At 32.3% G+C, this 13,450-nt stretch overlaps 1 protein-coding gene across 2 annotated transcripts in view; it reads right to left on the bottom strand.

The window, feature by feature from the left end:
• Window positions 1–11,403, bottom strand: part of LOC143073208 (FHF complex subunit HOOK interacting protein 2A-like) — a 34,135-nt gene extending 22,732 nt beyond the window's left edge. For both annotated transcript variants that reach the window (XM_076248570.1, XM_076248571.1), the window contains exons 1-7: window positions 11,252–11,403; window positions 6,763–6,841; window positions 5,346–5,515; window positions 4,580–4,684; window positions 3,874–3,996; window positions 3,375–3,470; window positions 2,661–2,854 (exon numbers count right to left, since the gene is read on the bottom strand). In XM_076248570.1, coding sequence (XP_076104685.1) covers window positions 2,661–2,854; window positions 3,375–3,470; window positions 3,874–3,996; window positions 4,580–4,684; window positions 5,346–5,515; window positions 6,763–6,841; window positions 11,252–11,308 — 824 coding nt within the window. In that variant the 5' untranslated portion in view covers window positions 11,309–11,403. The remainder of the gene's footprint in view (window positions 1–2,660; window positions 2,855–3,374; window positions 3,471–3,873; window positions 3,997–4,579; window positions 4,685–5,345; window positions 5,516–6,762; window positions 6,842–11,251) is intronic.
• Between the last annotated feature and the right edge of the window lie 2,047 nt (window positions 11,404–13,450).

Raw genomic sequence — 13,450 nt, 5'->3', positions numbered from 1 at the left:
CCAAAACTTATTGGTTATCTTCCTTTACCCAAAACTTAGTGGTTATCTCCCTTTACCCAAAACTTATTGGTTATGGCCCAAGACCACAATTAATGACCCCGCTTTTCGTTGTCCACGAATATAGTTCCTTTTAATTAGAGTGTATTTTTCCTTAATTTTTTTTCTTTCCTTTCCTCACTCATTCCTTAAATCTTTTTGGGTGGAAATGAACGAAGAGAGGTCAAATAAATTTTTGGAGGTTGTATTTTAACTGATTTTGATATGGAATGAGTGATTAGGTCAAGTGCAAAAAGGTGATATTTACAGTTTTCGGAACATCTCTTGACTTGTCAATAGGGGTATGGATGTGTATTGGCTAAATTTGTAAAAGTGATTGCTTCAATCTTTCTGAATTTTGGATATATATTTGGACTAGGACAATACATTACACACACAAAAAATTGGACAAAAGTGCATGGTGCAATTTTTTTAATGATGCAAAAGGTTATAAAGAACTGATAGAGGAATTAATTGTGGTCTGTGGCCTAAGAGGTGCATTTCAGCAAATTTAGAATTTTTACTTTGGCATCTTTTCTGAATGATCTATTGGTATTGATTTGTCAAACTATATGAAAAGAAATGATTTTCACTTTCATTTGATAGAAATTTTGTGAAAAAGTCACTTTTCAGGTTAAATGCCTAAAATGTAGCTTTTTCACTTTTTTCACTATTTTTTCAAAAACAGCATGCTTAATTTCTCTCTGACAGTTTTTTTCTGATATCTATTTGTGTTTGTGGTATTTATTTCAGTTGTTTAACTTATTTGTGAACTCTGAACACAAAAAAAAGTAGATAAAAACATAAAAAGAGTGCAAAATGTGCTGTTTTAATAGTCTAAGTCTAACGGTCAGTGTACGCAGCAGGTGAAATGTGAAGTTCTATGCACTTAAAAGTTGTATTCCAAAACAGATTGCACTGAACCTACATCAAAAACACTTATTACTGGTTGCTTAACCATTTCTGTTTCACAGACTACCTTTACTTTCTTCTGTTGGATAGCTAGTGGTATAAATATTGGCCTTTTGAGGCTGACATTTCATTCAGTTTTTAAACAGTAAAGTTAATAAACTTTGCATCAGACCATACTGTCTGCATATATAGTTGAAAGTGACAGTCTTGTTACATCCAGGCTCCATGTTTTATCATATCTGAGCACAGATTTTAGCAAAAAGAAGTTTATCTCCCTCTCCCATATCATTTATATGCTTTTAAATATGCAAATGTGGGGAACGGCCTAAACTGGCAATCTGTTTTTTTAAGCATAACATTGCTAAAGACCATTTTATCCACATGCGTTATGCTATTTGAAACTTATATTTCCATCAAAAGTACATTTATAACCTGTTAAAGTTTGTTTGATAACTTAACAACTTCAGAAAATTGTGGTAAGTGAAAAATATTACATTTGATATAAGGCCTCACCCTAATTGAAAACCTCTATTTTTTGGCACAGGCTCATATAAAATTAACTTCTGGCCATTTTGCATAAGTCTGATACATGAAATATGCTTTCTGTTGCTTTAAATAGATGTTAACTTATACATAGAGACATTAAAAAGTGTTAGTTTTGGTATCTTTTGGTTTTTAGAAGCTCAAATTTGATAGTTTTAATTGTTCTAATTCAACGCCACAATTCAGCACCCAAAATTCAGATATAAAATATGCCACATTTTTTTTATTTGGTATCATATGGCTTTGAAACTTTGTAACCTGTTTTATAATATACTAAGCTTGAATCATGCCAAGTTTTATTAGAATTGGTCAAGTTTTAGGCCCCTAATAGGCCCAAGACCACAATTAATGACCCCGCTTTTCGTTGTCCACGAATATAGTTCCTTTTAATTAGAGTGTATTTTTCCTTAATTTTTTTTCTTTCCTTTCCTCACTCATTCCTTAAATCTTTTTGGGTGGAAATGAACGAAGAGAGGTCAAATAAATTTTTGGAGGTTGTATTTTAACTGATTTTGATATGGAATGAGTGATTAGGTCAAGTGCAAAAAGGTGATATTTACAGTTTTCGGAACATCTCTTGACTTGTCAATAGGGGTATGGATGTGTATTGGCTAAATTTGTAAAAGTGATTGCTTCAATCTTTCTGAATTTTGGATATATATTTGGACTAGGACAATACATTACACACACAAAAAATTGGACAAAAGTGCATGGTGCAATTTTTTTAATGATGCAAAAGGTTATAAAGAACTGATAGAGGAATTAATTGTGGTCTGTGGCCTTATCCTCCTTTACCCAAAACTTAGTGGTTATCTCCCTTTACCCAAAAATTAGTGGTTATCTCCCTTTACCCAAAACTTAGTGGTTATCTCCCTTTACCCAAAACTTAAACCTGTTAGAAGATGGACTAATGGACACAAATATGAACAGACCAGAAAACTGTATACCTCTCTACTATTCGGAACTGGACATAAAAAAGTTTATTTTATGGTTCATTTCAACCAATTGGTTTCTTGGAATCATGCAATTGACAAACGAACAATAAAAATCCTGGATTTACTATCCATATTGGCCTTTATCAGAATTAAGTGCCAGCATAGTAAAAGTGAGATACATGAATTGTGTACCTGTATTTTTTTATTTACATAAGTGCATATACAAATACTTACCCCCATTTTGCTTCCACCATGTCTAATTCACTTGGATGGACATTTGACGGAAGTTTGAGGTAAGATTCTATCAAACGTTGACTAACTTGTGTACAAAATTCTGTGTCATTTACCATGCTTACAGCAGCATTTTGTTCTGGAAGACTGGCACATAACATCAAACCTTCACACGATTTAACAGCTACTCGACTGTCCTATAATTAAATAGCAAGCATTCTAAAATTATCTTATTTCTGTATTTTCAGAGGCAAACTTTATATTTCTAATAATTAAATTTATATATTGTTGCTGTTCAACCACTGTTTATCTTATTTTCTGAATGTTTTATAATGCCTCTGAATCTCTGATAATTTTAACCTGATTGATCAAGCTGAGAATTGCATTTGATGAATACATTTTACCCAAGAAAAATACTGTTTAAGAGAACTAATTAAAGACCATTTATCAATTTAAAGTTTAGTAAATGAAAGTAATAAAAAGTAAAAACTGAATTGAAATCTTTTAAGGATCTAAGGACAAAATTATCATCTGCGACAATGTGTTTCCAGAAGTATAAAATAGACAGAATCGAATATTAAAAACGTTTTGAACATTTAACAGTAACTCAAGATGTCTGATGACAGGAATCTTGGATAAGTTGAACACAAATGTTTGGTCTCTTCTAATTATTCAGGTTTACCTGTACCATCTAATAATATTTTTTATATAACTTACAGCACTGTTAGATAAGGCAAGTAATGATTGAACTAAACTAAAATCACTTTTTGGCACTGGATCAGTAGAATCCGGACTTGGTTTTTCTTTTGACACCTAAAAAACCCAATCACAATAAATTATTCAAAGAAACTATAGATTAATACATTGTTTTCATTGAATTACTGTGATTTTTCTGTGAAATAAAAATCCTCTAACATCATACAAAAACAGTTGTTGTTAAGACATTGTCGATGGCATTACTGAAAATTGAGTCAGAAATTTTGCTCAAAAACATATTAGACCATAATCATTCTAATCTGTATATGTTGTGGGATAAAAATATACAACAATAAAAAACATGCAAAACATTCATTTATAGATAAATTATCAGTGATATATCCAAATGTAGGCTGCCTAAAAATATTTGTAATTCATGAGGGATTTTGTAAGAATTATGGGAATGAGTTGTAGTAATACTGCATCTATGACAATCACACAGACATCTTCCAATATTTACCTCAATAAAAAAATTGACTAGATATGGGTCTGTTTTAACAATTGCACAAACAGTACATAAAAACTGGATTTCTTCAGTCTCTGATGGACCAGCTTTTACCTCACCACAAGACTTTATCAATCTCTGGAAAAAAAATATCACAATTAAATCAGAATAAACAATATTGTGACTAGAAAAACTGCATTGCGAATAAATCCAGTTATAAAAGGAATAATTGTATGCATATTCTCATTGTTAATTTAGGGGGCCTTAGTGGGCGAGTGGTCTAATGAGTTACTACTGTAATCAACAGTCAAGACTGAAATTGTGAGTTTGAACCCCACTCATAAAGGTGCACTAGACTCCACTCTTAATTGATTAGGATTGTCAGTTTTCCTTTCAAAGGTTGGTGGTTTTCTCCGGGCACTCTTGTTTCCTCTAAATAGCCCAAAAGGGGTGCTCAAAATTGACGATAAAACACAGAAACTCAAATCAAATCATCGTTAATTTGAAATGAATAAATGTATACTATTGTTGTTGTATTGGGGTACCTGCAGACAAGGCCCAAACAATATCATTCATCATCTGTACATGCTGTTATGTCTTTGGACTTCAGCTTTTGTCCTTTTTTTTGTTCACTTTGTTGTTTTGTCTCTTTTTATTGCTGAATATTTACTATTCCATCCTATGGTTTGCTGTTTTTCTTATTATAATCATTATAACTTACATGAACAGCTCTGTGTACACTAATGTTTGGTAACAATGGTTGCTTCAATCTAGATAATAATTTAGTGAAGAAAGACAGTACAAGCTGTTTCATTCCTGGAGGATGCTACAAAAAATACAAACTGTATATCAACTATTCAAGGTTTAATCATTTTAATATGCAACACTCAAACAAGAGTGGTTTTAAATAAAACCCAACCCAAAGTAATTTTTTAATTTAAAGTCTAAATTCACACTGGCATAGATGTCTTTCTGTACAAGATACAAACAACAGCTATATGTTAAATGGTCTGAAATCCAAGGTGCTGTAGCCCAGGTAGCAGGTAGAGGGACACAGCTCTCATCTGCCCTATGCATAATTTTTTAGAAGGGAAAATGAAATACAATTAATGAAAAATAATCTATTAAACATTTTAAACTTTTATGGTCTTAGTGTGAGGCAGGATTGGCCGTCTTTTTGTAATGTGTGCAGCGGAATTGGCCGTCTTCTTAAAGCATGACATGTGAAAGTCAGTTTGTTAAGTGTTAAATGGGAATAGAAATCCGGTTGGACACGTGAAATAACAATCGTTATTATAACAATGATAATTGGTGTAAGGGTATCTAACAAACAATAAGAGGAATCAGGAAGCAGAACCCCCAATGAGACCCCCTTTAAATGTTATCCCTGATAAGAAATAAGAATACACTACAGATACATGTATATATTGCATGCAGCTTCTTAAGATGAGATAATTATTCAAGAATTGTTCAAAACCATAACTTACATCAGTTCTTCCAAGAGAATATAATGTTTCTAACAACTTATGCTGTAAAAGGTACTCCATACAAGGTCCTGTTCCCCCTCTTTCTATACTAGACTCTTCCTCTTGTAATAATACAATCATCTGGTCCAAGTGAGAAGATAGACTAGTCTGTTCTACATTTATTCTGTCACCTATGAGATAAATAGTTAAAATTGAGTGGTAAATATTTTCTGAAAATAACAAACAAAAGAAAAAAGACAGTTTAAAAACATATATGGCTAATTAATCATATGAACACAATATTTCATGTTCATCAACAAACATTTATGTTTATTGTTTAACATGTTTAAGGGAAAGAAAACGTATTATATTCATGGGATACAAATGCATGTAAATAAATAAAACTTTAACATGTTTAAAGTTAAAATCTTTTTAATCTTTAAAAATTGAAAATATAACATTGATGTATGCTGTGCAAAGTATTAGACTGCAAAACCAATAGGCACACAATAAAATAAAAGTTTTTTGTTAATTGATTACAACTTAAGCAATGCTGTAAGTCTACATACATGTACATGTATATTCTTTTATCAGTTAAATACGGAAAATAAAGATAAAAGTCTTTTCAATATATCTGTACATAGATATAGGAAGATGTGGTGTGAGTGCCAATGAGACAACTCTCCATCCAAATAACAATTTATAAAAGTAAACCATTATAGGTCAATGTAGGGCCTTCAACACGAAGCCTTGGCTCACACCAAACAAAAAGCTATAAAGGGCCTCAAAATTACTAGTGTAAAACCATTCAAACGGGAAAACCATTGGTCTAATCTTTATTAAAAACGAGAAACGAGAAACATGTACAAATTACATAAACAATTACATTTTTGTTTGAAAAGAAACTTTTATAAAAATTTCATAAATTCTATTAAAATTCGACGAAACTTAATGTCTATTTATAAAAACTATATGAACAGATGTCTGAACCTAAATGCTGAGGCCACCGACATCAACGCCTGTTAGAATGTAGGATTGCTATGTCTCCATTCCATAAATAAATGGTACAGGCTTCATAAAAATGAAGCAAGATGGCACCAGCAGATTCTAGGGAACCACTGCATCATTTTTTCTATTGAGTATTTCCTTTAATAACAGTCAGTCTAAGATACATATGTAGGCAAAGGAAAAACATGTACAAATGTAAAACTGGTTAAATTAAACCACCTCATATTCATGATATTGCTTGTACAAAGTCACGTTTTTTTTAACAATTTTTAAAAAGTTTGTTTGTCATTTATAAATTAATATTTCCAGGATCGGGATTTGTTTGTTGGTGTTGTCTGGTATACTTTTTAATACGTTGGTGATTTCTTGTTTCCTTCCACATTACAAATAGAACCCTATGGCACATTTACTTTTTTTTTTATAAAATTACCTTTGCTATCCATAAAGAATTCTGTTACAGATTTCCAATGATACATAAATTCTTCCTGCAAAGTCAGTTGAGGTGTTAACTGAAATATATAATATTCAGATTACAAATACACAACTGGACAAAGACACTAAATAGTAGTATTATACACTAGCACAACAAACATCAAGGAGGCTTTCTTGGAGGTGACTGGTCACCTAAAGGATTTCAATAATCATGATGATTGAACAATCCCTAATAGAACAATTTTAAAACAGAACTAATTATATAAGTCTGTACTTGATTTCAATTCCAAATCTTCATAGCACTAGTTTTCCAAAAAAATATAGCACCAAGGCCCCTATACCATGTATACATTCTATAATCAAATCATCTAAAATAGCACCATGGTACTATGGTGCTATTACATGTAGGCCCTGGGGAGAACACTGACACATATACTTTTATTTGGCGAAATTTTTTCAGGGAGAGGTCTTATTGGATATCATGGATATAGACATAGAGGAACCAAGAAATTCGCTACAATCGGCGAATATATTTTGCCTCACTTTATAAAGAGACTAGTTACGGCCCTGGACTGGAGCAATTTTCTGAATAGACTTCTTGGAACATTACCAAGTAACCTATTCAGAAAATTGCTCCTGATACAGAATCACAAAAATAATAAGCATACATACATGTCATTATGCATATGGTGAGATGGGATTATTATTTTGGTTTTAATTCAAAATTTCAGGATTGCTACCAAAAACACCTTATTGCATTGCTATTCCCGGCTGACCAGAGAATCGGTCCAGCTTGAACTTTTGACATCATACAACAATCACTTTTCCATTGTGACGTATTACAGACCAGGGGAATAGCTCTGGTAGCATGGATGGAGGCGATTACATAGGGACACATAAAAACACATCAGCTTCCATTTCTACATTTTAATCAGACAAAGATGACGTCACAAGCAAAAATACAAATAACTGACAAAAGGGGAACAACTCTCTCATACACACAGAAACATACTCCGACCATACATACTGATATATAACACCCCGCCCCTAAAACAAAAATTCACTAAATTTTTACAATGGTCAATATGTTTATGTGTTTAAAAAATAGAATTTATAATCATTTCCAAAATTGAAAGTTCACATGAATAAAGTTAATCTCTCTACACTCTAGTAACCATTTTAAAACACACGTATCAACGCTGCAAAACCGAAAGTCTGTCATCTCGGACTCCTCCCTCAGATGACCTTATGCACGCATTACTTTCACACAAACACTTACAGTGATACACACATATTAATGGCATTGCCTACTAGACAAACTAATATCATTATAAATAGCTGAATACAAATTTGATAATATCATCAGAGCCCTATAAATGTATAAACTCTTAAATTAAAGGTTTTATTTATGATAAATATCACACCGCTAAATGATAAACACATTCACATCAGATTTAATTCAAAGTAAACAAATAGCTTATATCAAAATTAACATGAAATTTATATGGATTAATAAAATCAACAAAATTATAAATAAAATGTTCTCAGCGTACAGAACTTTTCTTTAAAATAGGTCTTCTTGGAAATCTTCACAATCATGACGATATTCTTGGATCTCATAATTCAAATACGTTTTTAAGAGTCAATATATGTTACGGCGGAATGAAAAACAACAGCAATACAGTCTACATTATGCAATACACATCACACTTGTAGTTCAACGGATAAATCTTGGTCAAAGATTATTATGTAAAATGGCTCTTCTGATGAAATTGGAACTCAAGTATGCATGGCGATACAGTTATCACTGATACAAATTAAATTTTAAAATAGCACATATATACATGTATTAACAGGTTCCAAATGTTACGAAAATCAAATAATGTATGATGCAATGAGATAAATCTCACCTGCTTTCTGGTTGAAAACGGAATACATGTAGACATTCACTAATAAATCACAAAGACAGTACAGGAGACGAGACATGGTCTGTTCTTCAGTTCAAAAATCCATTTAAATTTTTGTATTATAATAAAAGTTCATGTATAAATTTTTAAAAAATAATGAAAAGTGTTCAGCATCATGGCGGCATATATCAGGATCCATCAGGAACGGTCGGTCAACTTTAGAGGTAAAAATGTCCAAAATCCATGAAAAATTAAACTCCAAAAAATGTAGACTTCTTTAACCACCGATCGTTTAGGGTCTCCACCATATTACAGACTAGGGGGAATACCTCTGGTAGCATGGATGAAGGCTATTACATACGGACACATACAAACACATCAGCTTCCATTTCTACATTTAAATCAGACAAAGATGATGTCAAAAGCAAAAATACAAATTACTGACAAAAGGGGAACAACTATCTCTTACACACAGAAACATTCTCCGACCATACATACTGATATATAACAGACGTCAGATGTTTTGTATTATTATGATTATGATGTTGTTGAGAATATAATGCAAATGTTAACGTTATCATGCAGGGTTTCTGCTGGCGGTCGCCATTTTCGCAATTTGCGAAAAAAAAACCCAATTTTGGCGATTAAAATTCGTCATTGGTGAAAGAATTTGGCGAAAGAAATATATATAACGATTTATTTTCAGCCATCTTGTTTATTTACTTTTTTCGGGTTTCTCTGACTTTACCGATGAGACAATACTCGGAATTCACCTTGAACTCGTTAAGATTTTGACAGAAAATCAATAATCAGCTGATTGCATTTATAGCTATAGACATCAAAGGACTAATTCATAAAGGTGTTGATTGTATGATATGACAAAATGATATGGTTAAATGGCTTGTCACTTGTTACAAAAGGGATGTATTAACCACTTTGCGACGCACGTGTTTGAAGCAAAATGTTTACGCTTCCTCTCCTTTTAATGATAGTCCAGAAAAGAAAACTCTTGTTATGACGAAAAATGTGCAAATGCAAGAAAGGTCTCTGATTAAAACTTTATCATTTAACATGCATATAGGTAATTGATTTGAGTGGGTACTTTATTTAAAAGTCGTTTCAGTGACACACGTGTTTCAAGCATATAGTTTTACTTATTTATGATGGTCTAGAAAAGAAAACAATCGTTATGAAGAAATCTATTCAAAAGGTTGGCATGAAAGTAACCCTTCAATGTAATGACTACACCTTCTACAAGGGATCAATTTCTAGTGATAAAATGTTTTGTTTTGTTGTAAAAACCACTTCTTATTTAGGGGGTGGGGGCTGGGAAAAAGGAAAATTTTAAAAGAAAAATACATTTGTGTTACTTGGCGAAAAAAATAATAAAGTGGCGAAAAATATATTGTTTCGGCGAAACAGGTGGCGAAAAAAATAATTGACCCAGGGGAAACCCTGCGTTATGGTTCCTGTATTTTACGTCTTATGTTTATGACGTTACTTTGTACCTTTGTATGGGCGCCTTCGATATAGATTATGAGCATAAAAGTAACACAAAGCAAAGTATCGTGTTTTATTCATTTATTACAATACAGATGTCAACATTTTATGGGAACCTGTGTGATGTCCAGTAATGGTGGACAAATAGCGATAAGGTGTATAAACTTTGCCTGATTTGGCTATACATAAATGTACAAACATATATCTGTCCACATTAAAAATTATGTACATTATGTGGTTGGTTTCATAGATTTAAAGACAACATTAGAAAACCAGCTCTTATTCAAAACCCTAAATAAATCTTTGGGTATCAATGCTGATACTCAATAATTGTTCTTCATCTAAAATAATCGTCGCCCATCAGTATATTTGTTTTTTTCAGTCAACGTAGAGTGGGGTGCTCATTTTCGCCACATCTTTCCATGTTTTCTAAAGTTTATGTTCAGGTCTAAATGTTTTTGAAGTATACTGATATTTCTATATGAAGATAACTTCAAATGCAAAATATACTTAAGCTTGAAAACCGGTTTGTTTTAAGAAAATCATCTGAAAAGTTAGATTAAAGGGTGTTTGAAATTTCTGGATGTTTTGTCAATGGGGGACACATATTCGCCGGTTTTACACATCTATTTAAAACCAAATAACCGCAGCTTTTAACAATTTTTATCAAATCAATTGCATTATAGATGGATAGCAGACATTTCAAAGGTATAAAGAATTCAAAATTAGGGCATTCAGTCAAACATTTACTTAGAAATACTTCTTTGAAATCGTGTTTTTTATTCAGGAAATTGTCCGAAAATCGTTGTCCGTTTTTCGGTCATTTTCGGTAGGAGCCGCAATTTTGTCTCAGTTTAAAAAAATATTATATTTTTATAAAAATATAATTTACGGGTACATTTCTTCCATTTCAGCCATCCTTTGAAGTTTTTACACCTCAAAATCCTTAAACGGCGAAATTGTGTCCCCGGCGAAAATGAGCACCCCACTCTAACCTGATCAGCTGATATAATCATTTTACTCTAGTAGCCTAAAGTAGGGTAATTATGTTCAATGTTTACATCGACTCATTAAACTTACAGCCTCAACTGCTTGATGCAGGTAATTGGAAAACTTGCTAAACATCCTTTTCTTCATTTGTGATTCATAGAAGAGTTCATAATTGTCTAGACATCAAGAAGAAGTGTATCAAAAATATCAACATTATGCGTAGCGAAAACAGGAAGTGAAATGATTACCGGAAACGCCGGATCAAAAGCGGGCCTCTCATGAATCTATTTGCGGAAATAAGATTTTATTTCATGTACAACAAATGTTGCCTGATTTCCGCATAGCAGACCATTTAACAATATTGGCATTATGTAATAACTTCCTCATTGGGGCAATGAGGCAACTGTCTCACTTAATGATTAAAGTACCAACTTAACTTGGCGAGAAAGATTTAGATGGTTTTTTTTTAAATTCAGGCCAAAAATCACTGTGTCGGTTAGATTTTTACATTTTTCAAATCTGCAACATAAAACTTATGTAACTTTGTTTATTTTTAGATAAATTCTTATTCTGTTTTTGTTGTCGTTGTTGTTCATAATAGCATGAGCTAGTTTATAAAATTAATATGAGGCAGGCATTACCTGTAAATGGGGACGAAGTCTGTATGAATTATTTTTTTGTAACTTAAATATTTGTTTAGAAACGGAAATACCGTAACGTTTCCGATTTTGGTGCTGTTGTTAGGGGCCAAGTTCGGATGGAACTAGAGTTCTGACTAGAGTTCCATATGAACAGTAAATAATTTTGAAGAGTAAGGTCTCTATATTACCGGAAGTACAAGGCCCCTACTCTGAATATGTTTACATTCAAATTTGATTGGATTGACGTCATAACATCCGGGATATCGAGTCGATCTCTTGGAACCCTGCCACAACCCAGGGTTCCTCGAGTGTTAATGGCGGAAAAGCTTTATCCAATCATAACAGGTGTTATATATGACCATGTCAATTCAATCTACTCTAGATATCCATCCGAACTTAGCCAGGGATTTAGTTGTGACGTTATTTAAATTATGACGTCATATGCAATGTAAACAAAGAAACGCTATCATCAGGTAACGTTTTTTTCATATCAAGGAATTATTAAAAATGAAATTGGTATTGCGCGTTCCTTCCTATTTTATACTAGACTGATAAATATATATTTTACTCAAAGTTTCATACAAACGAGACCGGAAAAAGGAAGTACATTTTACATTTCTGCGCAGGTCCGGGATTTCAAAACACGACAAAAAAAAATTGAACGATTTTGAGTTCATTAGTATACAATGAAAAATTCTGGAAATTTTCCCGTATTTTTTTTTTTATTGAATTTCTACTGTTATTGGGGACTCCGTCCCCATATAACATGTGATATCATGTGGCATACATACATAACTTTTTCCTGGAGTCTCTACCATAATCATGACTAAAATTCCACATAGAAATAGTTATGTTATAACTATTCATATAAAACAATTTCATTTTCACATCGCATAAAAAATACGAAGTATTGACTTAATAACGGTATGCATTATTTCACTGACGGAGTTGTAACATCAATTTTGCACACGGGCATACATTTTTCAAGTTAATTTAGCATATCTCTCAGGCAAGATCCAGAAAGCTTTTGTGTGTAAAGGTATTCAACATGAATGATTGGCAACTCTTGTTTACAGGACAATTTGGATCCTATAGGTTGCGTCCAAGAGTTTCGTCAAGCTTTCATGTACGAAAAGCCATGATTAACACACAAAATCATCGGATTTTGACAACATATAAAACGTGCTGAGTTTTAAGCCAAAACTGAACACTTATGAAAAGATTTCTTATAGGCTAAAAAAGAAGCAAATCTTTTGAAATAAATTTACTCTAAAAAATTGAAATTATTGCCATTCTGAAATTTTATGATGAAGTTGAAATTCAAGGCCATATTTGGCCCAAAGTGAGCCTTGTCATTTGACCACGAAGAACAATAATAGAGCAAGATATATAAATTATGACTCTTGTTTCTATAAAGTTTTCAATTCAGTGGCAAAATGTCTGGATTTCTACCTTTTTTTTCTATAATCCATTTTTTCCTTGAAACTGTATAAATCTAGAGTTCTAGGATCTTCCATAGCGTTTGAGAACACAATTGTCTGGAAATTCCAGTATTCTTGCGTCAAAGCATACAATAAAATAGATTTTCAAGACGTCATATATATTTGGACCGGAGGATAGAGGGTAACAAACAATATCTAGACAAATA

Source organism: Mytilus galloprovincialis, chromosome 4 (genome assembly GCF_965363235.1).
Source record: "Mytilus galloprovincialis chromosome 4, xbMytGall1.hap1.1, whole genome shotgun sequence".
NCBI classification, from domain to species: Eukaryota; Metazoa; Mollusca; class Bivalvia; order Mytilida; family Mytilidae; genus Mytilus; species Mytilus galloprovincialis.
This window is presented reverse-complemented; position numbering and strand designations above follow the sequence as displayed.